The following is a 26544-nucleotide window of genomic DNA, read 5'->3' on the forward strand; positions in this document are numbered from 1 at the left end:
TCCGCGCCTTGGTCGACTCCGCCCACCGTACGAGGGAGAATTAAAAAAAAAAAAAGGCGGGAGCCGGACATTAATTTGATTTAATTAGGAAAATCGGCCACACAGGTCAATAAATCGAAGTTTCTAAGTATGCTCAGAACGTGTGGATCGAGTTCCCGCGGCAAAAAGACGAGTTCAGATTCCCCTTCAGTGCACCTTTAAGCATCATTCCTTAGAAAGAACACACGACCAAAATTCGGTGTCTATGTTCCTTCTAGATCCATCAGTTCGAGCGAACCGCAATGTACGCAGTAGCTTGGGCTGTTAGTTCCCTGTGAGGGTGCACAGGAACCAGGGGTACACTGGTTCCCTATGAGTGAGCAAGAGCATTCTTAGTATCCGGGCACGGGACTGTCGAGAATGGGCTTGTCCACAAAGTTGACAATCAGGTTCCCCGTTGGTGCAGACTCGGTCTCGAAGATCAGGATCTCGTTCTTGCGTGGATGCGGGCGCAGAAGTACGCCCGGTACGTACAATGTCACCTGCAAAAATTTCGGACACTGTCCTCAGAGGAAGCGTGTGCTGTATGAAAAATAAGGGAAGACAATAGCTCTGTTCTCATTTTTAACGCTCCAGCGAAAGCTACATATTCCGGGAGTCGATCATTTTTTTTTTTTACTCAGCCTATATGTCGTTCTTTTTCCTCTATTTCCCAGAAGAATCCTAGGACATTCCTGCAGTTTCTTATCGACTAGTGTTAGTAGAATGGGCAATTCGTGAATTTCATCACGTCCCTTGTTCACTGGTAATGGCCGCCGCTGTGGCTCAGTGGTTATAGTGCTCGACTACTGACCCGAAAGACGTGGGTTCGATTCCGGCCGCGGCGGTTGAGTTTCTTTGGAGGCAACATTCTAGAGGCCCGTGTGCTGTGCGATGTCAGTGCACGTTAAAGAACCCCAGGTGGTCGAAATTTCCCGAAGCCCATCACTACGGCGTCTCTCATAGCCTGAGTCGCTTTGGGACGTTAAACTCCATAAACCAAACCAAACTATCACTGGTAATTGCTTCCCTGGGGGAAAAGAGAAAAAAAGTGGAGTTGCGACAGCACAATCTACCGTCGCTGTCTCGATCGCAGGCGATGTGACGCTAACATGCACGTATGTCTAGAAAACATACTCGCTTCTAATACATTTACTTAGATTTAAAATTGAAAAGAAGCTGAACACTGTGATTATGCGTGCCTTCCTGTTGCCAGCAGCGTTTCACTTCGTTAGCCGATCGATCCGTCAGTTCTCTAAGACGAATTCTCGAAGCCTCATTGTTAATGCTGCAAAGTAAAGTATGTGATTGGCAGGAAAAGCACGGTCAGTGAAGCGTTGGTGTGCAAGTTACGTTAGCTTAATACTTTAGTACTCAACATCAACAAACTCAACATCGCATCGCTCTTTCACTGACCTGCGGACCCACGCTTGGCCAGTACCTGCCCAGATTGAAGCCGTTGACGAAGACGACCCCCTTGCCCCAGCCCGTCATGTCCAGGAAGGTGTCGGCTACAGTGCGTTTTCCTCCTCGGGCTGAAAACGCTTCTTCAGTACTATTACTGTCATCAGTACTTCTACCGATGATATCAAAGACACTGCCACTGTCCTTGGTGTCGGACCATTTGGGCAGCGTGAAAGTGCCGTAAAAAGTGCCGGGAGCGGAGCAGAGCTTCTCCGCATTCGAAGTTCTCAAGGTAGCCGCCAGGCGTTTCATGGCTCGTACGTTGTTCAGCGGTAAGGGTTCCATTGTCCAGTGGGTGAGAGTACGGCCGTCCAGGTAGGCTGGCTTTGTGATCCCCTGCAATGGGAAGGGAACGCTGCTAGAAATCTTCGCTTACCAGAATAGAGCGGAAGGGGGAACGAGCTCTAAGATCCTGTGAATCAATTTTGGCGCTCCCACTTGAAAATAAAGAGAAACCTGATGTAGCGTACGCAGACTGTAACAGGTTGTAACCCGGTGTACAGCCTCCTAAACATTTTAATGCATTAGCATTAAAACCCTCATGCCGGAAAAATGTGCCGTCCCTCTGAAGCCTCGGTCGAAATGGTAGAAAAGAAGAGAGAGGAAAATTCTCCTCTCCATATGTGGAGGAGATTAGGGAGATGGAAAATGGGAGATGGGAAACGAAGAGAGGGTGGGAGGGGACGGGTGGGGGGAAAATGGAGAGGAGGTACGGCGTTTTACACTGTAATTGGTGGATTGCATGTGATGTGATTGGATGTGACGGATTATGCGTTCAAATCAGCTTTTCTCGTTCTCTTGGGATGATCCCTTTTGATACAGTTCCCTCGAAGCAGACCAGCTTCAGATGTTGCATTATCTGTAGACATACAGCCATTGTCTAATTGCGCGTGCTTGAGAGTAATGCATTCAAAATGTCGCGGAACTTTCGGTTCTCCGACGCGACGTTGGCCTCGCACTCTGAATGATTGCGTCTTAGTTTAGGGTGGAGTTGCGCAGACATGCGCGCCATTTCTGTAATGTCTGCACATGGGGCGCTAAACTGGAAGTTTCCCTATGTTTCAGCCATCATCACAGAAATTCAACCACCACAGTCTCAGAAGATGGCGGTCATCATTTCTGTCAGCTGATAGCCTATGTCGCGTGGAATTTCATTTAGTTGATGGGTCGAAATGATGAGCCGATTACTAATATCCACGAAGAAAGTCATCTCTTTCACAGCCAAATACTCCTTGCGTATATCTTTTGCGTCTTCTTGAAGGTCAAAAAGGACCCATCCGGAATTAACTCCCTCGAACCCAACCTCGTATTTGATTGTCATGTACTGTACTGAGTGGTGTCCGCAATCTCAGCTAATAAGTAGTAAACACGTGTCACAATCTATCGGGTTAATGCTGAGGTAGGGTGCCCACACGGCAAGGTTTGTATTTCAGACCGAATAGGGCGGAGTTGTCAGCGTGTACATACAGGTTGTTTCACATTTAGAAGGAACACGGAAACGCGTGACCGCCAGTCCGTCCGACGGGGCCACGCGTCGAAGCAAAGAGGCAGACGACTCGAAGTACCTCTTCCAGGTCCCTCTTCGCCGGCGCCATTTTGCTTCGATGCGCGGTCGCGCCGGACGCACTGGCACTTTGAGGAGCACGGCCACGTGCTCCCGTGTTCCCTCTAACCGTGAAACAACCTGTACACTTCACATCCATACCCCCTGGCTGTACTAACTTCAACCCATGATTCCCCGTAAACGATTCCCACACCACAGTGGATAAAGTTAGCTGGACCATAGACCTCGTCCTTATCTGCCGTTATCTGTAATTTTAACTAGTCTCGTCTTTATAGGTTAGCGCTTGCACGCTCGTGGCACGATATGCACAATCCGCCTTTTTCACAGGACCGCTTTACGCATGCGCGCCCGTTCTACTCCAGCTCCACTGGGTGAAGGCGGTGAAAGCGAAACCGCCAGCTCCTACTGAGCATGCGCAGTTCGCGTTAGTAACAGGAGATTGTGATAGATGGCGGCAGTTGTCAAGCACACGCCATTTCGCAAGCGCAGCTCGCTCCTCGTGGAACATGATCACGTCTCCGTCTCCCACGTGAGTTTGTTTATAACCACTAGCAAAAGAATATTAGCCCCACCGCAGAGGTCACCGCGTCTTGTGAAAAAGGCGTATAAAGCGCCGCCTCAGAGAGGAAATCTGAAACTTTAAACAGAAATATGGCGTTTTCAGTTCAATCCATATTTCGATGACAATTTCACAGCCCAGGAGAATGACCTTACTGAACAATTCTAGCAAGCAAGCCGGCGAGATCAATCCTAGTAGAAATCAACGCTGCCACTTTCTGGATTTCACGCGCGAGAACCGAACGCTGCAAGATTGGGGGTGCACGTAACCTAAATTACTAACTGAGCGTGCCTTCAAAAATAATTACCACGTGGCATCTTGCCTATAGATTAAAACTAATTTGAACTGGTGCCTATTGTTTCACTTGCACATTTTTCAAGGGGCGATCTCAGCGCGCCTGCACTTTCCATGCTTCAGTCATTTATTTTGCAATTCACTATCACGATTCACAAAGGAATATGACGCAGACCACGAAAATTCAGCTGTACCTCAAGCAGACAGCTCAACTTTGGGGCCTCCTCCTGTACTACCATTACCGTCAATGTTGTTAAGAAAAACAAGTGTTCTGTAGACTCAAACAGAATCTCGATAGAAGAATATGTCGTTGTAAATTTTGTTACCTTCGGGTCCATTCACTAAAATCTCTCTAGTCGGCACTCATGCCAGAAATGTTTACATCGCTGGCTGTCAGCGCTCGGAGCACTGTGCTAATCGCAAACCTCTCGTTTTACTCCAGTACATCTGAGCGCTCTAAATATTTTTATAAAGACCCTTGTTTCTTGACCTGAAGCAGACAGTCATCGTCCATTAGTGTAGAAAAGGGCATCTGCAACAGGCTTGTCTAGTTAATGAGCCGACAAAAGTTATGCCAAGTTAATACTGCACTCACCATCCATGACTGACCTCTTGGCGACCTTCTTGGGGATCTGACTCGCTGGGCGCCTGTGTAATAATCTTAGCAATTTCCGCACCCATGTTATGTATGTGAAGCTATTTAAAAGCTTCTTTTTTCTTCGAGGGTCTTGGATTTTAAGAAGAAAGCTGCGTAATATCATTAATTGGTCCTTCTTGCTTGAGCATTAAAATGTAATGGTATTATTTAAAGGCAAAACATCAACGAGAGTGGCACCAGCGGTGAACTTAATTCGTTGACAGTAATCTTAAGACAGTTCTTTTAAGCAATAGATGGCGTGCCAGTCGCGTCGTGACATTTTCTGGTATAACACACATTCTTTTATTTGCATTTAATTTCGGAGTTTTTTGTGCCACGCTTCGAAGTTTCGCACAGAAGAATTGCTTACCTTCGGGTCATGATTTTCAGGTCCATAGTTAATCCTTCCTGTGTTCTCTACGAGAACCTGGATGTCTTCCCCAGGTTGGACAACAATAGACACGTTGTACACACCCCGATCAGTGCTTAACACCGCTCTGCTTTGCTTCGTGAATACGTAGCCTCTGTTTTTTATACCCGGCACAAAGAAAAGTGCGGGACTGTGGGGCCGAAAAGTCACTTTTGCCGTGTACATAACATAACCGTACGCATGGCCCAGTTCCTCGAAGGTCTTCGGACCAGTGTACGTGACCGGCTTGATGTGTCCGTGGTGCCGCCAGTTGGCGATGGTGCTCTCCAAAGAAGCGCACGATACAAGACGTACAGGACCAACCCTGAGCTTGGGTTCCGGGACAGGCAAACGTCCCCTAGGCAGAGGCAGATAGCGTCCGACAACTTCCCTTATCTTGAAATAGGCATCTGTAGGATCACCCGCTTCCGTCAGAGGAGCCGCGTAGTCATAACTTGTCGGATGAGGCCGCGGGTTCGCTCCGTTTGTAAAACCGAAGTTTGTGCCGCCGTGAAACATGTAGAAGTTCACGGACGCATTATACTGCAACGCTCTGTCCAGTGTGAAGGCTACCAAGTTCGGATCGATTCTACTGTGCTTAGTACCCCAGTTGTCGAACCATCCAGAATAGTACTCCGCGACTACAAGGGGCCCTTTGTTCATCGCCTTCCTGACTATTTTAAACATGGCATCAACGTTGTCACGGCTACCAAAGTCCGCTGCTACCAACGTACCAGGGACTTCGTCGCACTCGTAATAATCTTCCCGCACAAGATTCGTCCTAAAAAGCACCACGTCGCTCCCGAAGTGGTGTTGGGTAATGTTTACCAAGTGCTGCATGTAAGCCTCGTCGCATACGCCTAGCTGGCCGTACTCGTTCTCCACCTGAACCATGATGATGGGGCCGCCATTCTTGTAGAGGTAACTCTTGACCATGGGGAACAGGACGTCGAACCACTTGTCCACTCGCGCAATGTAAGAAGGGTCCGACGATCTGTACTTCATGCTGGGATTCAACCTGAGTAGCCAGTAGGGCAACCCGCCGTTGTCCCTCTCGGCGCAAATGTACGGACCCGGCCTGAATATCACGAGCAGCCCCACCTTCTTGGCGGCGTCCAGGAAAGCCTTGAGGTTGGCGCCACCCTTGAAGTTGAACTTTCCGGGCTCCTCTTCGTGAGCGCTCCACTCGACGTAGATCTCGACCGCGTTGAGGCCGGCCATCCTCATCTTCTGCATGCGGTCCATCCAGTACGGCTTGAGGATGCGGAAGTAGTGGAGGGAACCGGAAATGAAGCGGAAGGGCTTGCCATCCTTGAGGAAGCGATTGTTGTGGTAGTCTACGGTGAAGGATCTCAATGCTGACGCGTCGTGAACTCGGAGCAGTAGACCGACGAGGACGATGAGGAAAGGCCAAATGAGAGTCATGCCTGGCGCAGTCTCCTCGACTAGCGGACACCTGTTTCAACACCTGTACACTTCAGCTTTGCCGACGGCCCATCTCCGGTTTATGACGGTGTGCATGGAGGCGAGTAAAAGAAGCTAGACGCGCGGAGAAAAAACGCGCGCAAGCTGTGTGTATCTTGTGCGAACGTCGAGGAACGTATATCGCGCTGTTAGCGACCTTGCGTGAAATGTGGGACCCCCGTGCAATAAGAGAGAGAGAGAGAAAACGATTGAAAGCACCTGGCTTCTTCCCTTCTTTCATACTCCGCTCTGCGGCTGTGTCAGCGAAAGAATATTCATCTGAGACGCTTTGAAGGCTTGCATTGTTTGCTCTTCTGACTGTCAAATAAATGAACGCTTTTAAATATACTGCTATCGCTGACGCATTTTGGTTTTGATCTGGTACGTTTCCCAGGAAGCAATTTGTCCTTGCTTGTCATTTCGTATCGAGAGCACTAAGTGCGAGGCTTTATTTTCTTGGCTGACGTGTCTTACGCGTTATGTTTTCAAATAACGGAAGCCGTTTTGCGCCACTTGCGGTTTCAGCCAGGAAACCGCGTTCGATTGTGTAGATCTGATGCCCCTTTGACTCGACTGTGTATACACTGGAGTAAGTGGAGCTGTGGGCTGCAGCGGAACAGGTGTCTTGAGGCATTTGTAGAGAGCCGTTTGCAAACGTTTGATTCTGGATTAAATTGAGTTGTTAGCGTATATGGTAAGTTACATGTAACAAGTGCTTGCGAAGTTCATGCTATATACACACCAGGTGTCCCAGCTAAATGTAACCAAGGTTTTGTAAACATGGGATGTCCTAGCCATCTGAAACCAACTGAGGGTTGTTTAGAGTCGCGTGACCTAGTATGTAGTATTTTTTCGTTCTTGAATGTTGACTAATTAGTCAATCTTAATTAGCTAACTTTTTAATTAATGACTTTAGGAACAAAGTGTCAATGGAAAAGTTGTGCATCGCTTTGAAAAACAACTATTTGTATCATACGTAAAGTAGTTTTTTTACCGGCCTTTGACCATAACTCGCACAATAAGAAAAAACTTCCACGTGACAACGGTGCCACTTCAACGTCCCTAGACGCGCCTTTGAAAATAAAATCCTGTTTTTTCTCAAATCCTCTCCTCGATGAGACTTTGGGTGCACATCGAGGCAGAGATGTGAGCGAGCAGCTGGTCACGGGATAACTTTCTTTTAAGGCCCATAAATAAAGCTACGTAAATCGTACCTGGACGGAAACTGCACTACTTGCGGTTTTTCGACGCGATCAAAAACTTTTTCATTGACACCTTCTTCCTGCAGTCAATTATTAAAGAGTTAGCTAATTAAGCTTAACTAATTGAATAGCTCCCGTTCGGTAGAAAACCCCACGTTGGCGTCGTTGTGACTGGAAAATCCTGATTGGTCGTGAGGGTAGTTTTGCTGCACAGCAATAAGGTTGTTAAGCGGAATTTGACCGATGTCCTTTGGGTCGGGAGCTGGACACGCTAGCTCTACACCACTGAGGTGCGGTCGTCCAGTTACATAAATGGAGGCCTTGCACGAGCACCACAATTTCATTACAGTCATCATCATCATCATCAGCCTGACTACACCCACCGCAGGGCAAAGGCCTCTCCCATGTCTCTCCAATTAACCCTGTCCTGTGCCAGTTGCCGCCACTGTATCCCCGCAAACTTCTTAATCTCATCCGCCCACCTTACTTTCTGCCCCCCCTGCTACGTTTGCTTTCTCTTGGAATCCACTCCGTTACCCTTAAGGACCAGCGGTTATCCTGCCTTCGCATTACATTCCCTGCCCCAGCCCATTTCTTCCCCTTGATTTCACCTAAGATGACATTAACCCGCGTTTGTTCCCTCACCCACTCCGCCCTCTTCCGATCTCTTAACGTTACACCTATCATTTTCCTTTCCATAGCTCGCTGCGTTGTTCTTAAATTAAGCTGAACCCTCTTTGTTAGCCTCCACGTTTCTGCCCCCATAGGTGAGTACCGGTAGGATACAGCTGTTCTATACTTTTCTCTTCAAGGGTATTGGTAAGCTACCATTCATGATATGAGAGAACCTGCCATATGCGCTCCACCCCATTCTTATTCTTCTAGTTATTTCCCTCTCATGATCCGGATCTGCGGTCACTACCTGCCCTAAGTAGACATATTATCTTACTACTTCCAGCACCTCGCTACCAATTGCGAACTGGTGTTCCCTTGCTAGGCTGTTGAACGTTACTTTGGTTTTCTGCATGTTAATTCTTAGCCCCACCGTTCTGCTCTGCCTGTCTAACTGATCGATCATGCTTTGCAGTTCTCGTCCTGAGTGGCTTACCAAGGCAATGTCATCAGCGAGCCGCAAATTGCTCAGGTATTCTCCATTAACTATTGTCCCCAACTGTTCCCATTCCAGTCCCCGGAATACCTCCTGTAAGCAGGCAGTGAAGAGCATTGGCGAGATCGTGTCTCCCTGCCTGACACCTTCATTACAGTAATGCTTAGTTAATTAGCTTCACCAATTATTATGGTCAGTTATGTGTTATCAAGCAGTGTGTGTGGGCAACAAACGTGCCAATGTCAGCGAAGGGTGCGCCATTGGACCCAAAGCGACCGTAGGGACCCTTTAATGCTATCGCATCATGATCTTTAGCTCAACTCGTGTCCCTTAAGATCTTTTTTTTTTTTTGTAAATGGGCGCAAGTCGCGCTCGCTCTGTTGCTTGGTTTTCCCAGGTGATACCTCTCGCGAAAAGTTGCACTCAGTTTCTCAGACCGATTCAACGGGCTTCTTGTAAACTTCTGTTGATGTATGACAAATGTTCCATGAAGATAATACCTTATAGCGGCTCAGTGTAAATCATTTCGTCCTTGCTTTACTGACTTCAACTGTATGTGGGCACATCAGACGCCAGGCCCCGGCGGAGACGGGTTAGTGGGTTGAACCGCTAGGCACGGGTCCGTCAATGTTGGCCACGTCCACGAAGCTGACTGTCCGGTTCTCGTCGGGTGTGGACTCGGTCTCGAAGAGTAGGACGACGTTCTTCTGTGGGTACGGTCGGAGCAGCACGCCGGGAACGTACAGGGTCACCTGCGCAGGTTATGCAAGTTATGCAGGTTATGCAGGTTATGCAACGTATTGATCAAACGCCATGTGCGTTAAAGCGCTCCACAACTATACGCTCGTAATTAACCTTACCTTCTATGTTGTAAAAACTCACAGCTCTGATTACGGATCCGGTGTACGAAGGAAATAATGACGCTGAGATATCGACTTTCTTTTCTCTTTGTGGAAGAAAGAAACTGCTATTGCCCCTAGAGTAAGGCAACCTCCAAATCCCGAAAGCGTTTTCAGTGCAACGGTCGGGATGAAGTTATTTTGTCTTGTTTGATGTTGCCTGACAAATTAATCTAAAGGGAGCCGGTCTGGTCGACTGCGCACAAGAAACACATCATTTCACGTCGCATTTTTATCGATTTCAGCCTTTACCTTTTGCTTGCTTGAAAGGAATGACAGCTACACATGTATTCACTTTTTACTTGCTCATTTCATTGTTTTTTCTTTTGTTTTCAGAACGTTATTTTTTCTTTGCTTTGAGAACGTGCTGCTTTTTCCTTCGTTTGTTCGTTTGTATCGATGTCTCTTTCTTTGCAATAATGTTTCTGAAGTGAGTTTGTAAGCAAACCCCCTCACTTTGTCTACTTCCGTGTCATTAACCACACAAAGTGTGCTGTATAATAAACAGCACTTTGACTTTACCTGCGGTCCGATACTGGGCCAGTATCTTCCCAAGTTGAAACCGTTGACGAATGCGACGCCCTTGCCCCATCCCGTCGGGTCCAGGAACGTGTCCAGGGGCCTCTGTCCTTCGGGCAACGCGAAGCTTCCGAAAAACGCACCCGGGGCGCTGCAGTACGGGTCCGCGTTCGAGGCACTGAAGGCGTCGACCAGGTGACTAACGGCAGCAGACGGGGACGGTCCGTTGCTCAAAGGAAGCGGCTCCATGGTCCAGCCGGTGAGGACGTGGTTGTTCAGAGTGACGTCCGAGATAATTCCCTGCAAACAGAACCCCGGGTGTGTGCCGCTTTAACATTTGGGGTTAGCTCTTTATACGCTCATTTGAACACATTTGAAAGAGCCATATTTTCAGCTATGCAACTATAGGCCATCTTCAATGCATTCTTGGTTGTTATAATTCATATCGACGGTCGTGAAAATAGACATGACAGTGACTATGAAACTGTGGACGAAGGGAAGCCTAATACCTTTAGATGAAAATGCACTGAATCAAGAAAGGAAGCGAAAGTGTGAAATGAGCGTCAACGAAACGGTTACCGGAGAAATTAAGCCATACCACTTCAGATTATGACTTACACGACATCGCACAGAGACGATAACACTGTCCCAGAATAAGCTCTAGAAACAAGGGCTTCATGCGCGGACATTAAGTTGTTATCTTCTAACACATTTCTTTTTATTTTTGAGAACCTTTCTTTGAAAAGCTTTCTGTACAATCCTGTATACTGGTTTGGAAGTCGTTCGTCGCTTACATCTTGTATTTGTACTGTACTTACGAGGTCACTCGGGTCAGTCTACATACCAGTCAATATCGATCACTTGAGAGTCAACGTCAGAAAATCGCTTGCAAGTTTGATAATGAGCCTCATCCTGCTGATACATTATATGCTGCTCGGCGCTGAACTAGTGATACCTGATGCTCAGAGCGATAATGATACCTTGTATATATTAAAAGGCTTACAACCACACAATTTATCCGCTGTGCTGGCGTATGTGCCACTCTCTAATCTATCCTGAAGTGTCCCGTAAGCTATGTGGAGCCTATGTGATGTCATGCAACTCGGTTGTTATTCGACAAGGGGTAAAGCTCACTGTGAGCCATATCTTCTGCCTTCTATTGATATCTGATTTGAATGCTCGCCGTTGCAAACCAATACGCACCCAACCCTTTCACCTCCTACCGTAAAGAATTAATGAACAAAGTGAAATGTAAATGAAATCAAGGTGCATTTCTGCCTCTGTTAAATTTCGGAACGCTTGAGCACGTAAGAAGTACATAGCGACGATGTTAGCTTTGGAAAACATGCGAAGAGCTCTAAAATACTGTTTTTAAGATACCGTCATAAAAGTTGTATAAAAAACTTGTAAACACTACGCACTGTTTTTTAAAGGTGTTCACCACTCTACTTGCTCACCTTGGGGTCGTGGTTTCCCACGCCGTAGTTGAGCCTCCCAGTGTTCTCGACGAGAATCGTAACGTTCTCTCCCTGCTTGACAACCACGGGCACGCTATACACGAGCTGGTCCGTGGCCAGGACCGTCCTGGTTTGCGGCGTGAACACATAACCCCTGTTCTTGATTCCCGGCACCGCCAGACTAGCTGGACTCGCTGGCCGGAACGAGACCCTCGTCGTGTACACCACATAGCCGAAGGCGTGGCCCAGCTCCTCGAACGACATGGGCCGTTGGGACGACACCGGCTTTATACAGCCTTGCTGGCGACAAAAGGCACGTATAGCATCGAGCGTTGCGCATGAATCGAGCTTCACGGGGCCTAGCCTGAGCTTGGGTGCTGGAACCGGCAGCGTTCCGTTGGGCAGAGGCAGGTAGCGTCCTACAATATCTCTGATCTTGAAGTACGTATCGTTGGGATCACCCGCCTCTGTCAGCGGCGCTCCGTAGTCGTAGCTTGTCGGCTGAGGAGGAGGATTGGCTCCGTTCATGAACCCAAAATTGGTACCGCCGTGAAACATGTAAAAATTGACTGACGCGTTACGTTGCAAGATCTTCTCGAAGGTCCTCAGTACCAAGTTCTGGTCGACTTTAGCGTGTTTGCCTCCCCAGTGGTCCAACCAACCGGGATAGTACTCGGTAACGACGAGGGGTCCCTGTGGCATAGCCCTTCGCATGGTCGAGAACATAATGTCCACGTTAGCACCAGAGCCGAAGTCGGCCGTCACCAACGTGCCGTTGGCATAGTCGCATTTGTATGCGGTATCACTCGGCGCGTTCGTCCTGAAGAGAATGACGTCCTGTCCCAGGTACCGTTGCGTAATGTTGACGAGATGCTGCATGTATATTTTGTCGCATCCAATGTACTGTCCGTACTCGTTTTCGACCTGAACGGTGATGATTGGACCACCGTTCTTGTAGAGGTAGGGCTCGACCATCGGCAGTAACACGCTGAACCATTTGTCCACTCTCGAAATGTACGAAGGGTCTGAAGACCTGTACTTCATGTTGGGGTTCAACCTCAACAGCCAGTAGGGTAACCCACCGTTGTCCCGCTCAGCGCATATGTAAGGACCAGGCCTGAATACAACGAGTAACCCGACTTCCTTGGCGGTGTCCAGGAAAGCCTTCAGGTCGTAGTCACCTTCGAAGTTGAACTTGTCAGGCTCCACTTCATGGCCGCTCCATTCCACGTAAGTCTGGAGCGCGTTGAGACCGGCAAGCCTCATCTTCTCCATGCGGTCTCTCCAGTATTGCCGGGGCACCCGGAAGTAGTGGAGGGAACCGGAAACGTAGCGAAAGGGTTGGCCATCCTTGAGGAAGACGTTGTTGCTGTAGTCGACGGCGAAGGATCGGCTACTGGAAGCGCTGCTGACCCACGCTAGCGACAGAAATAGCGAAGCGAGAGCTGAGAAGCGAGCCATGCCAGCGCTGAGCTCTCGCCGACTGCTGCCCTTGTGGACGACGCGTATCGGCTATCTAGGCCGGAGGGCGGCGTTCCCTTCGCGTATCACCCATCACGTGCCGTCGGTTAGACATGATAGATGGAGCCGTAGACACAGCATTTGTACATGGTACGATAACTGCCATAGCTTCGCCTTCCGGCCGACTGAAGGAAGGTGGGATATAGGTCTGATATAGGCTTGCAGACATGTGCACTTTCATTACAAGCTTATCAAAGGCTTCCTCCCCGCCTTTTCTGAGAGCATTGTTGTATGCAATACTAAAGGGCCTATTACGACTTTTTTCTTGAAGTGATACAAATTTTCCGTGAAACGGAGGCTGGCACCCTACCACTTATGATGTTTAACGATTTACATTTGCATTCACTTGCTCCATTACAGTATATTTGCTGTATATTTGTGTTTGCTTAATGCATCACATTACTGACAGTTTATTTACTTATCGCGTTCCAATTTATTAATAGTGTTATCATTATTAGCAGACTGAGCTATTTCAGTACAATCATATGTATACGTAAGCAGCGGATCAGAAGCTTGGGCATACATAGATCCTTTGTACTGAGATTCGCAATTGTCGAGGCGCACGATTCGTTTTTTAGACGGCTTCTCTTTTCCTCTCTTTCACTCATAGCATAAAAGCATTCGTGATGTGCTAATGCTTTGGCGCTCAACCTGAAAGTATTTGCGAGTTCCTACAATCAAACATTCACTCCACTTTGTTCTATAGTGTCCTATAGGTTCCCGTATGCGAAGCTGAGACGCTAAATATCGCAAAACAAAAAGCGTAACGTGGTCGTTATAGCTTCCGTTAAAAATTAAAACAGAATTTAATTTGGGCTCCTAAATGAAGATAAGTTTCCAACACTCAGAACTTGGGCCTGGGCTGTTTCTCAGAACCTGATGGCATTATTCCCTTTTATTGAAGTTACATCCGTATCAGCCACATTATCACTGCCGGCGAATGTTATCTGATATAGGCTTGCAGACATGTGCACTTTCATTAGAAGTTTATCAAAGGCATCCTCCTCGCTGACATGGAGGAAGGCAGGCGCTCGCACTCTACACAAACGACCTTTGAGTCCCACCGCTTGTAAGGGAGCGCTATATTCAGTTTTTCACTGGAAGCAATAACTGCATGGAGTTGTTCCCATCCATTTACACCAGACCAATACTGTGAGTTCTTTCCTGCGGTGACCAGAGGTGACCGGAGGTTGATTCGCAGGTAGCTCGCTGGCACCAGAGGGTTATTATGCAGGGTATTTCACCTACGACTTTGCAAATTTTTTTGAAAATAGTCTTTTCGAGTTATAAGACCGCTTTCTTCGGCTTAGCACTGTCAGTGGCGTAGTACATCAGAACGCAGCTAAGACATGCTAACATCCCACTTGGTAACTGATACCGAATACCTAACTTTCTAACTATTACTGTTACGATCCTTAATTATTGAGAGGCGTCTAGCCCACCGTAACTAATATCCAAATCAGTTTTTATAATTTTGAAAGCGCGGCTGCCCTCGGCACTGTGGCCCGACATATTTTGGTTACATCGCGCCAAGATGCATGCGATTTCGAGAAGCTTGCAGGCAAAGCAACCTCTCCAACTCGTCGAAATAGCAAAAATTTGTTGTTCCACAACGCTGAGGGTAAACGCGTATTCGAAATTCTAAAAACTGATATGGATATTACTTCAAATGGTCTACACGCCTCTCGATAATAAAGATGCCTAACGACAATAGTTAAAAAGTTAATTATTCAATATTAGTTTGCCAGCCTGCTTGTTAGTCCGTCTTAGTTGTATTCTGATGCACTACACCGCTGACAATGCTACGTCGAACGAAGCGATCTTCAAACTAGAAAAGCCTTTTTTTTAATTGTTTAAAGACTTACGTGAAAGGCCCAGTATACGTACATTTTTTCTCCAGATTTCTGCACCACTGACAGCAAGAAAGTGCACTTGTGTTGGCTGATGTGCGTTGTACGGGGTTATCCGTCGTTAGGGCTTTTTATTTCAAACATCCGTGTTAAACGGTCCCCCCTTTCCGAAACCGGAAAAGAAGCTAGATGAAAACGCGGAGCGAAAAATCCATTCTCGACAGATGATTGCTAAGGAAAGCAGGCGTCGGTGAATTTTGCGAAGCTACGATAGCAACATTGCGCGACATAGCTCTCAGTCCGGCTTGAACGGTCACTTGTGGCTTCTTTGTCCGGGCTTGTCCGGAATGGGCCCGTCAATCTTCGGAGTGTCGACCAATTCCACTGTCGTCGATGCCGACGGAACTGTCTCGGTCTCGAATACAATCAGTGTGTTTGCCTGCGGGTATGGCCGTAGAATCGAACCGGGTATGTAGAGGGTAACCTGAGGACCTATTGAGGGCCAGTAGCGGCCGAGGTTGAAGCCATTGACCACGACCACTCCTTTGCCCCAGCCGGTGGGGTCGAGAAAAGTGTCCAACGGTTCTTGGCCCTCTGGGAGCGTGAAGTTGCCGTAGAAGAAAACTGGCGGCTGGGTACGTGTGTCGTTCTTCGGGGCGTGGCCTTGCTGGGATAGAAACTGGCCAAGCCGATCCAAGTCTTCTTCGTGAACGAGGGGTACACCTTCCATTGTCCAGTTGGTCAGCTGAACATGGCCGAGTGTTACGCCAGATGTGATCCCCTGCGCAGAGTCAGTAAAAGAAGAAAGCATGGACATTCGTTATCGTTTAATGAAAAGGAGCTTTAGTAGAACGCGGCAAATAGAATGATCAATTTCTTTGAATCTTTTTATTTTTTTATATTTGTTTGCTATCCTCGGGTCTTCATCGGTCTCGTAGCAATGCTTTACAGCTAAATATGTTGTATAAATTTCACAGAAAAAATGTTTTCGTTATGCGTGGTCGTAGAAAATTGATCACCACGCACACACTCTGGTTGCCCCGCGCATCGCATCGCGATTATCCGCAGACAGGTACGGCCAACATTGTTGTCACATAGAAAGAACCGTGGTATTTTCCGCTGCGCTTCGCATGCCAGCTGCATCTTTCGAAAGCTGTCGAGTGCGCGTAGATGGTACGCCCGCCCTCAAGATATCATTGAACAGCCCCTGCATTGCCACATCACAAATCTTGTGTGTCTTTGGACTTTTGTGCGTCAAGCAGCATACTGCGATGTTTTTTCTTCTACGTCGTTCACAAAAGTAAAGTGTGCAGACGTGATGCAGCAAAGCGTTTTCGAGGAAATCTGACGAGTGCGGAGTTATCAACTCTTGGAAATGGGCGGCTATGTACCACTCTGTGGCATTGGGCATGAAACCTATCGGCCAGTAGCTTGCAAAACATGTGTGCCGAGGTCCACTCATTGTTCTTGTAACGGCCACATGTGACGCGCGTATTCGACAAGTGGGGACATTGCACCGTTATCCACTATCCTCTCAGTGTTTTTAAAGAGTGAAGTGCTTCGCTTCTTTAGTTTGTTTTGTCCGCACATCCGGTAAATTTTGCTCCTTACGGTCAGACAAAATTCAGTACGAAAACACGATCAGCCCTAGCTAGTGACATCCGGCTTAGTAATAGTGAAGTGACGCACGTGGTTATGTTCTTATACAAATTATTCATTGAGTTGCATCTTCCAGTTTGTTGTTTTTACTTCTCACCGCCTCATTATACGTAGTGGACTGATCCCAAAAGACTTCAGTGTACCGTCGCATCAAGTTTTGAGCAGTCGTTCTCAAATTCTCACTTAAACATCTCAGGCTTTACCATGGTACAAATAGGATTTCCTCATTCAAACGGAAAAGCTGTATTGGTGACTGGGTAAACAACTTCAGCAGCATTGCGAACTTTCCCTTTATGGAAATTGCGAGTTAGACAGTACTTTGAGAAAGAAAAAATGGCGCAGAAGAGACTGAATTAGGGTATGACGTCAGTAGTGGAAACGATCAAGTATAATGAAAGTTGTTCGACGAACACGCACCCACACATTGACGTTGCGCAACACTTCTATCATTCAAAATCAACCGCAGTTAAACTCTTTCAAATGACAGCGACTTGTTTGGTTCAAGTTAGAAAATGGCGCTTCTGCGCTCACCTTTGGGTCGTGGTTGCCTTCCCCGTAGTTCTGGCGGCCCTGGTTCTCCACGAGAATCGTGAGCGTCTCTCCTTCGCTCGTCACCACGGACGCGCTGAAGATGCGTTCGTCCAGGCTCAAGACGCTCCGTGTCGCTCTCGTCATTACGTAGCCCCTGTCCTTTATGCCCGACACCGTCAGCAAGGAGGGACTCTTCGGCCTGAAAGAGACTCTAGTGCTGTACACGACGTACCCGTAGGCTTGGCTCAACTCTTCGAACGTCAGCGGTCGTTCGGAGCGCACCGTCTTCAGGTAGCCGTGGTTCCGGAACCAGTCCATCACTTCCTCGAGGCTTGAGTACCGCGTTAGGGAAATGTTCCCCAGGGCTAGCTTCCGCGAAGGAGTCGGAACTGGGCCCGGCGGAAGCGGAAGGAACTTCCCCGTGGCGTTCCGGATCATGTAGTACAGGTCTGTGGGGTCGCCGGCCTCGGAGAGTGGCGAGCCGTGGTCATAGCTCGTTAGCTGCGGAGGAGGCCGGTTGCCGTTGCTGAAGCCGTAATTTGTGCCGCCGTGAAACATGTAGAAGTTCACTGAGCCGTTGTACTTTGCCAGGATCTCCTCGAAGGTGTTGACGATGCTTCGTTTGTCAACCTTGTCGTGCGGGAACGACCAGACATCCTGTACGTGACGAAAAAACCGACCGTAATGTTTACTGCAAGGTAATGAGCTCCGCCGCCTACTTGAGGCACTTCCTATTTTAGATGGGGACAGTAATGTATTGTGAAAATTAAGCTTGAAATTGTGCTCGCGAGCGTTAATAAGAAAAAAGAAAGACCCAGTCTCTCTATTCAAAATCGTGCAACTGCGCGACTATAGGAACTGGATAGATACCTATACATGCAGTTGAATTGCCTCCAACCGTCCGTTCATGAGGTGAACGCTTCGAGAAAATAATGCCGTTGTTTTCTAAACTTAGCACGTTCCACTATATTTCCTATTCCATTAGTTCTACTATTTAACCTTGCTTGTCCTCATATGCTACATAGTTCCATCTTTGGCACTGATCAATTCGCATACCTTTCATTGCATGGCAGCTGTTATCAAGGGCTGATGGTGATGGTACTAAACCTAATTGCAAAAAGAAAACATGTAGTGCGAGGCTTCCAAGTGTTTTTGTTTTTGTTTTTTTTAGCAATAGGCCATATTATCTCTATCACGCTGCACAGGAGTTATACCTTCAGGCTCTCAGAAACGACACTAGAATGTAGAGGTATCTGTCTCATCTCATCACATATACCTAACGAAGGCCAAACTTCTGGGACCATGGCCTCAGTCTTCGTTAACTTGGAAAGCCATCAAGGCGCTCTTCATATATTTAAGAGATACAGTCTTCACCGTCAGAATGCGGACTCTCTTAAGACGTTCTTCATTGTTACAGGCCAAAAAATAATGTCAATGGTCGAGACGTTCCATACTATGACCTGAACTTTAATTTTCTCTTTTGTCGCTCCCTTTATCCCTTGGAACGTATAGGCGGCGGTCGCGTATTGGGACGGGCGCCATTTTTTGCGGACAGTGCATATTTTAAGCGATGCAGGCCGAAGCAAGTGTCTATAAACCAATTAGAAGTGCCGAACTGCCTTTAGCGTGCTCCGTGTACACCGCCATGGCAGCCATTGTGGCTTGAGTCATCATCATCCGCCAAGATACATTCACTGGAAAACAAAGACCTTTCCCATGTCGCTCAAATTCACCCTGTCAAGTGCCAGCTGCAGCCACCTTTTCCCCGCAAACTTCCTAAACCCGTCCGCCTTGTGAGTCTCTGACACCCCTTGCTACACTTGCCCTCTCTTGCAATCCACTCCGTTTACCTTTAAAGGGACCATGAAAAGAATAAAAAGCCGCTTGTAAATGTTAGAAGTGATGCTCAGAAGCATTGACACCAAGTATGAATCTTCGGAACTGAGCCGGCAATTTATTATGAATTTTTAAAAATCGTGTTTTTTTAAAATTCGCGGGCCGCTTGGTGTCTTCGTAGGGAGCAATTCTGAAACCAAAATCGGGAAAACAGACGTCACTAGTCCCATGACGTCGGCAGGCCACCACACGCTGTCATTCGCTAGAGCCGCGGCAGCTTCGACGTCACGGGCACACTTCCGGTAGCGGTGAACATCGTCTGCTCGAGCGGCCGCGCGACCCCCCGGGCAAGCGCGAGCGAGGGCATTGCCTTCGCGCATATGGTTTTAATTTACCTCTGCCGCCTCTTTCTGTCGCGAGTTCGGGAGCCAATAAAGCGCAGAGACCGGAGAGACGCTGCCGATACACGCTGCTCCTCGGGAGTGGGACAACCGGAAGTCGTAAACCGAACGTCAGCGAATGACGTGTTCATGGGCGGAGCCCAGTCCCGGAGCTGTTTTCTTTATTTTTTTATGGTGCCCCGCGCGTATGAGTTGATGGGGGAGAGGAGGAGCGTGATTTTTAATCGCCTATAACTTCGTTGTTATTGATGCTAGCTCAAAACTTCTTGCGCTGGAGTGACGAGTGATGGATTGACTATCTTTACATAATCTCAATTAATTTGTTTCATCGTCTCTTTAAAGGGCCACGGACCACCCCAGCTCAGCAGACACTCTTTACCTCTCTTTCAGCGAGCCTCCTCTCCTTCCATTCCCTCCTCGAAATTCTTCTCTCCCGCTCCTCGTCGAGTAGGCTCGGCAAGGCAAAATCACCCCTTCCTTCTCCGACGTAAGCCGGAGGCGTGGTGTCTGTGGAGTGCGTCACGGGGCTACGTCATGGCCCCGCCTTCAATAGAATTCTTTTCTTGGTTTTTGCTGCTGGGGCTGAAACAGCGTCGTCGCATTTTCTCCGCACACTGAACGATCGAGAGGCGCGATCGGCTCGACCACCTAGACTTGTTAGCGAGCGCACCCTTTCATACATCTGTTTGTCATTCCCAGTTAGCGAGCCACCTTTTCATTTTTTTTTTTAGGCCTCCCCACCGTTTCACGAGCGGATGGGCGGAAGTTGTTTCTGTTCGAAACACACGGCGAAGTGCGGACCCGGCAACCGCCCGTTTGCTTTTCTTCATGTGTGTTTGTGTTCTGTGTGTTTGTGTCTTTTCTCCGCTCCGAAGCCCATGTCGTTCATTGGAGTCAGGGCGTACGCAAGATGCATGGAGGATAAGCGGTGTCTATGCGGAGCGCTCAAGTGGACGAGCGAGGGAAAGGCTCTGCTGCACTACTAATTAAAACCTTGTTTTGGGGGGCTCGCATAGAAGAAAAGAAACTGAGAAGGGAGCGCGCACGCAGAGCTTCTCGTGACGTGATCACGGCGGGGGGGGAGGGGGGGGCGAACCAACTCCCTCAGTTTTACTATTTTTTACTTTTTATGGCAAGGGTTGAAGGCTGTCGCCTCACGCTCCCTCCGCAGTTTTTTTTTTTTTTCCTTCATGCGGGTTTGGAGGCATGAGCCAGAACAGAAGGCGCTGCGGAAAGCCTTGTGCAGACGACGCGACGCCAAGGCTACGCCCAACCTTCTCCCGTCAGTCAGAACGATGCACCAATGGAGTGCCTTTAGCGAAAGTAGCCACCCTTGACGTCAGCGGGGTGCAGAGTAGTGGGCGGGGCCCGTTTTTGAAGGAAGGAAAGAACGAACGGGCTTTGATTTGAATTTTCGCAGCTTTTCGGGGCGCGCATGGCTCTAGTATTTTGCAGAGGTTATCTTCGATGCCTCATCTATGCAGTGGGCTTGTTTTTCAAAAATGTCCGGACCCTGGTCAGTGGCCCTTTAAGGGAAACTGCATAGGTTTTAGAAATCAACGAGCTTAATGGGGTCGAAAGTGCGAAACTTGCAGGTAAAGCATGCGAAGTCTTTTTTGGCTAGCATTTGGAACAGTGACGTAATCGCTGATTAAAATCTCGACACCCTTCAAGCTTCTCCGCAGAGCACAACGCCCAGTGTGGGGCGCATGATGACGTCATTGAAGGTGTCAGCGCATTTCCAATGCACAAACGCCCGCTTTGAAAGAAAAAAAACAACGCCACTGAAGGCAAAGCCCGCCGACAGCTGTTTGCCAGCGTCCAACAAGGCACTGCAGGGTGTGGCTGACGAGAGCTGCAATTTAGTCATACCTTCCGTGACGTCACACTGAACTTCTCCGCACTCCTCCGGTGCTTTGAGGAGAAGCATAAAATTCAATCGTAGATTACGTCATTATTTTAAAAGCTAGTGCAAAAACACTCGACATGCTTTACCTACAGGCTATATAGATTTGAATCCTTGAATATCACGAAATTCTCAAAGAGTGGTGCAGTTGTCCTTTAAAGGACCATCTGTTATCTTGCGTTCGCATTGCACCTCCTGCCCAACCCATTGCTTCCTATTGATTTCGACTAGGACATCATTTACCCGCGTTGGTTCCATAATCCATTCTGCCCTCTTCCTGCCTCTTAACGTCACACCTATCATTTTCCTTTCCATATCTCCCTGTGCTGTCCTCAATTTAAACGCAACCCTTTTCGTTAGCCTCCACGTTTCTGCCACATAGGCTATTACCGGTAAGATACAACAGTTGTACACTTTTCTCTTGAAGGACACTGGTAAACTGTTATTCATTACCTGAGAGTGCCTGCCAGACGCAGTCCATGCCATTCTCCTTATTATGTCACTCTAGTGGAAAGCGAAAACCACCAGAGTGGCTTTAGTGCGTACTCCCTATAGGGTACGTAACCCCGGGATATACCTGGTAAGCGTCCCTGCCTATCATTTCATCTCTCTAGCTATTACACATCCCTTAGGCCTATCTTTTCCCTTCATGCTCGCTCTTGTCTCTTACTTACCTGGCGGCCGCAGTAGTACTCCGTGACGACGAACGGCCCGTGAGGCTGCTCCCTCTTGACGGCGTCGTAGGCCTGCTGCGTCGTGGCCTTGGCGGGGCCGAAGTCGGTGGTGACCAGCGTGCCTTCCACGCGGTCGCACGCGTACGCCTTGTCGTCGGGCGTGTCCGTGCGGAAGAGCACGGTGTCTGCGCCCAGGTGCTGCTGAAACTTGTCCACCAGGTGCCGCATGTACGTCTTGTCGCACACGTCGTACAGGCCGTACTCGTTCTCAACCTGCGTCCACAGAGGGCCTTGAATTTCCCTCCTCATTTATCAATCTGGTCTTTACTCCTTCTCTAGAGGGGACAGCATCTCGTTCGCCGAAGCCCTACCTTCTGCTTCCAGCTTTATCTCCGCAGAATTATAGTAAAGCAGGCCTACGAGCGCACGGTGCGCTCTTTGTGCATGTGTTGTCTTCGCATGAATGGAAGTCCACCGTCGTGGTGATTCAATTTTTCACGTTTCCTCCTTTTCCCCCACATTAATCTTCTTTTTGTTTTTATTTCCTTGTGAGGTCATATGGTAATCTTGCTTTGCATAAGCCACAAGTAAGTCCCTACCCTGTTTGTCTTGCCAAGCATACTGGACAGGTACAGGTATTTCTAGTTACCGTCCAAGGGCCTTGCACTTTCTGCTCTTGCGTATCCGTGTCTCGAAAGTAAACAAAAAATTGCACGGTCCTTGTCGTACGTAACATGTTAACGCAGATATCAGCATGTAATAAACAGCGTAGAATTACTTGCAACACCGCTTATGCGAGAACAAATGTGTGACGTTAACAAGAAAGCTACAATGGGAAAGCTACAATGGGAAGCTGCAGTTTATTACTCCGAGTCCTCCGAATAAAGCGGCGTAGCTACCAACGGAGCAACACATAATGCAGGATTTGCTGCTGTAACGCCTAGGAATGAGACCGGAAAGCGAATGGTCCTCACCTGAACACTGATTATAGGTCCACCATTCTTGTAAAGGTACGGCGTCACGGCAGGCAGCAAGAGGTCGAGCCAGTGGTCTACCGCGGACAGATAGGTCTTGTCCGACGACCTGTACTTCATCTTGGGGTTCATCCTGAGGAGCCAGTAGGGAAGGCCGCCGTTGTCTCGCTCCCCGCATATGTAGGGGCCAGGTCTCAGTATCACGTACAGACCTACTTCTTTGGCCGTCTCCAGGAAAGCCTTGAGGTCGTAGTTTCCGTCGAAGTTGTACTGGCCCGGCTCCGGCTCGTGAGCGCTCCACTCCACGTAAGTCTGCAGCGCGTTCAGTCCGGCCATCTTCATCTTGACTAGCCGGTCGCGCCAGTAAGGCTTGGGAACGCGAAAGTAGTGGATTGAGCCGGAGACGAACTGGAACGGCTTCCCATCCATGAGGAAGCGGTCATTTTCGTAGTCCACGACGAAAGAGCGGTTCTCCTTAGCCGGACCTCCTTGGGCTGTGGTTGCCAGAAGGCATGCTAGGCCTACAATGCTCAGTAAATACAAAGCATAAGCCATGCTTATTTTGACTCGCGTCTCAAGACGTGCGCTCGTGGCTTTGGTAAGCGTGCAATTGCGCCCTCCCAGCCAAAGCTTTCACTGTCCCTGTGGTGTTTCTAGCCCCCGAATCGAAGAACAAAAGGGTGTCCGGACGTCACTTGGCGCGTAATCTGTGCTTGCTTATCGATTTCGACTTCAGGCAGCCCTTATCTTCTCTCTCCTGCCAGCCATCTCGAACGGTGATGATGTGTGACGCGATCAGCTGCTGACCTTCAGTCTTCCTCACGTATCTCCACGTCCATTGTCAACACGTGCAGCTGTCCTGTAGAAAGGTTGAGGACAAAATCATAGTACTTCATTTTGCGTTTTTAAATGGTCCTGCGGTTACCGGGGAAACGTATGCATGTCTTCAACGAGCAACGGCTCCATTCATTTCGGTGAAGCTAGTGGTAAAAAAAAAAGGTTCAATTTGTGGGAATTCTGGCTTTCCGCCGTCGCCTTTGCGCGGCTAGCCGGCCTCCCGCGTTGTTTCTCCTCTTTCCCTTGCTCCCGCCTCAGGCGGTGGAGAGGCGGCTGGGTGACTAATCACTGTCATTTAGCCACAGCTCCGCCCCGGCTCCCCAAGGGCCTTTGCCATTGGCGCCTTTTGGCGGGAATTTGGGACCCGCTTTGGGCGGCCGCGCGCGGCGCGACCGTCCGAGCGGGGCCCGGAGAGAGATCCCTCCGAGACAGCGTAAGGTGCGTACGCTACTGTTTGTCCCTGCCGGCCTTTGCCGCTCGGACCAGTGCTTACTCGAGCTCGCCCGCACGTGTCCTCTGACCTGCAGCGGCTCGAGCCTGTCCAGCGGGGTCCAGCGACCTCAGACAGGCTTACCTTGCGTTGAATGCCCACTCTCTCTCGCAACCGGCCCAACGGTCGACACGAGAGAGAGATCACAGCACTGCCGCGGGGACATTCTCCTGCAGCGGCGTGCTAGCGGCGCACATTGCTCGAGTCGCTTCGTGCGCGCAGCGGAGCCTTGCTCCTCGCGCGCCCCCGGGACGGGGTGACGATTGAGTGCGTGTGTACTGCTGAAGGACGACGTGAATAAACGTCTCCTTTGTGAACTTGGAGGCCTATTTCTTTGCGGCGAATCGCTCTCCTCCCAGCGGAGGTTGAGTGCGCTGCAGCGGTGTCCCAGTGTGTGTGTGGTGACGGCTGATCGGGGCCCTTGGCTCGCGCGAAGCTCGAACCCGCGGTGGGTGGTGGCCTGTGTCCACGTAGAAACCCATAACTGGCGCCCAACGTGCTAAGTCATTGGCGCTTACGCCTTTGATGGCACATTAGCCGAGCAGGTCGCCTTGACGATCACGCTTGCGCACCATGTCTAACACCCCCAGCGGGGCACTCGGCAGCTACATGTCGGCTCCCTACGGAGTTGTAGCGTCGTTTTATCCGCTGGCTGCTGTTCCTACGAATAGCTAGACACCGTGGTTGGCCGCGGCCCCCATTGGGGTTTACGGCGACACAACCCAAAATGTCGACCACGCGGCTCCCATTGGAGCTGTACCCGGAGCACCCTGCGGTGCATCCGCTGGTCACATGCCTCAGCTGTGCACGCTTTCCGCCCAGTGCGAAAGCAGTTCGTGTCACGCTGCCGCAACCGGCAGTTTCGAACAGCAGCAGCCGTGCCCCGCGAGCAGTTAATTCTGCTCTGGGAACGGCGAGGCGCTGGCCCGGTTCCCTGTGGAAACCACGCCGCTCATCGAACTAGGAGCCTTGCCTCCCTCGTTCGTGCAGCCCGCCCAAGCCTCCACTGAGGCAGGGGTGCAGTGCGCTCAGTTGGCTGATGCGGCTCCGCGAGCCTGCGGGTCGGCTGGCGCGCTGGGCTCTCCTGATACAGCATTACGACTTTTCCGTGCAGTGTCGAAAGGGGAGCACAAACGTGGTAGCTGACGCGCTATCCCGTGCCCCACTCGCCAGCGGCGCCTTGACGCCTGTAGGCGGAGGGGGCGAAACAGCGGACGAGCCGCCGGGCGGCAAGGAGGGGGAGCCCGCAAACGGGTTAACCCATTCCGCTAACCAGGCAAGCAGCGCTTCGCAAAGCGGACGAGAGGCAAAGCTCTTCGTGAGCGCCTCGGAGGTGCCGACGCGAACGGAAATTTTGGCTGCAAACCTGAGTGGGGACGAGACCAGGCTCCCCTCTGGGATGACTGGAATCGTTTTCAGCCCTAAAGAGCTACTGAAAGCCCAGCAAAATGACCCGTTTTGTCGCGAGGTGAGCGACGGTCTCAGGGAGACGGAGCGCCGTGACGCTACTTTTATTGTAGCGGGCGCAGGGGGGCAGAAGCCAGCGTGTGTCGCGGCGAACCCCGGGGATTCATATTTGCTGGACCATGACGGGCTCGTGCTGATATACATAGCCACCGATGACGAGTCCATCGACCCGTTCTAGGTGGTTATCCCCAAAAGTCTGAGAGGCGCACTGTTGAGATTCTCTCATGACGAACCACTGGCCGGTCATTTGAGTGGCTCCAAAGTTTTTGCAAAACTGAGCCATTCGGTGACGTGGCCCGGCATGAAGCGTGACATTTTCCGCTATTGCCGTTCCTGCCATGTCTGTCAAGCGGTGAAGTCACGGGGCGGCAAGCCGCCTGGAATGATGAAACCGATTGACAGTGTGCGTCCGTGGCAGATGGCCACCTGCGATTTGATGGGGCCTTTCCCCAGGAGCAAGCAGGGGTTCATAGACCTGAAGGCCTACGCGTCACGGTCTGACGAGCTTGCGCCGGTACCCATTGGTATCAAAGGCAAGCGCAAAGGCACAACTGGTGCTGCGGAACGCAAGCGTACGGAGCACCGGTACAATCTGAGGCGACGGTCACCGGCGTGATTGATGCCGGACGGCGGACTTTTCCGCAACCGAAGGCACGCAGCCTCAGCTAGCTGGCGAGCTTTCTCGTCAGGCCCTACCTAGGCGAAGCACGGTGTGATAATTTTTTTTGTTGTTGTTTTGGCAGCATGCTCAGTTCCAGCCTTGTGTGTTTATCTATTTATTTATTTGTTTTGTTTGAGTCAGCT

The 26544-nt window shown here is 49.6% G+C and overlaps 3 protein-coding genes across 3 annotated transcripts; all 3 read right to left on the reverse strand.

The window, feature by feature from the left end:
- Positions 1-371: 371 nt before the first annotated feature.
- Positions 372-6716, reverse strand: LOC149365839 (beta-galactosidase-like). The gene is made up of 3 exons (XM_089546887.1): positions 4907-6716; positions 1435-1818; positions 372-521 (listed from the first exon to the last, which is right to left on the reverse strand). Exons 1-3 carry the CDS (start codon positions 6368-6370, stop codon positions 372-374), a joined length of 1998 nt encoding a protein of 665 aa, XP_089403013.1. The 5' UTR covers positions 6371-6716.
- Positions 6717-9230: 2514 nt separating this feature from the next.
- Positions 9231-13358, reverse strand: LOC149365840 (beta-galactosidase-like). The gene is made up of 3 exons (XM_089546640.1): positions 11595-13358; positions 10141-10437; positions 9231-9471 (listed from the first exon to the last, which is right to left on the reverse strand). The coding sequence occupies exons 1-3, from the start codon at positions 13053-13055 to the stop codon at positions 9313-9315; spliced, it is 1917 nt and encodes a 638-aa protein (XP_089402766.1). The 5' UTR covers positions 13056-13358; the 3' UTR covers positions 9231-9312.
- A 1704-nt stretch (positions 13359-15062) lies between these two features.
- LOC149365841 (beta-galactosidase-like) lies at positions 15063-23619 on the reverse strand. The gene is made up of 4 exons (XM_089546628.1): positions 22947-23619; positions 21973-22245; positions 17156-17812; positions 15063-15746 (listed from the first exon to the last, which is right to left on the reverse strand). The coding sequence occupies exons 1-4, from the start codon at positions 23499-23501 to the stop codon at positions 15279-15281; spliced, it is 1953 nt and encodes a 650-aa protein (XP_089402754.1). The 5' UTR covers positions 23502-23619; the 3' UTR covers positions 15063-15278.
- Positions 23620-26544: the final 2925 nt, after the last annotated feature.

Source organism: Amblyomma mixtum, chromosome 1, assembly GCF_055824585.1.
Source record: "Amblyomma mixtum isolate Tamu chromosome 1, ASM5582458v1, whole genome shotgun sequence".
Classification (NCBI taxonomy): Eukaryota; Metazoa; Arthropoda; class Arachnida; order Ixodida; family Ixodidae; genus Amblyomma; species Amblyomma mixtum.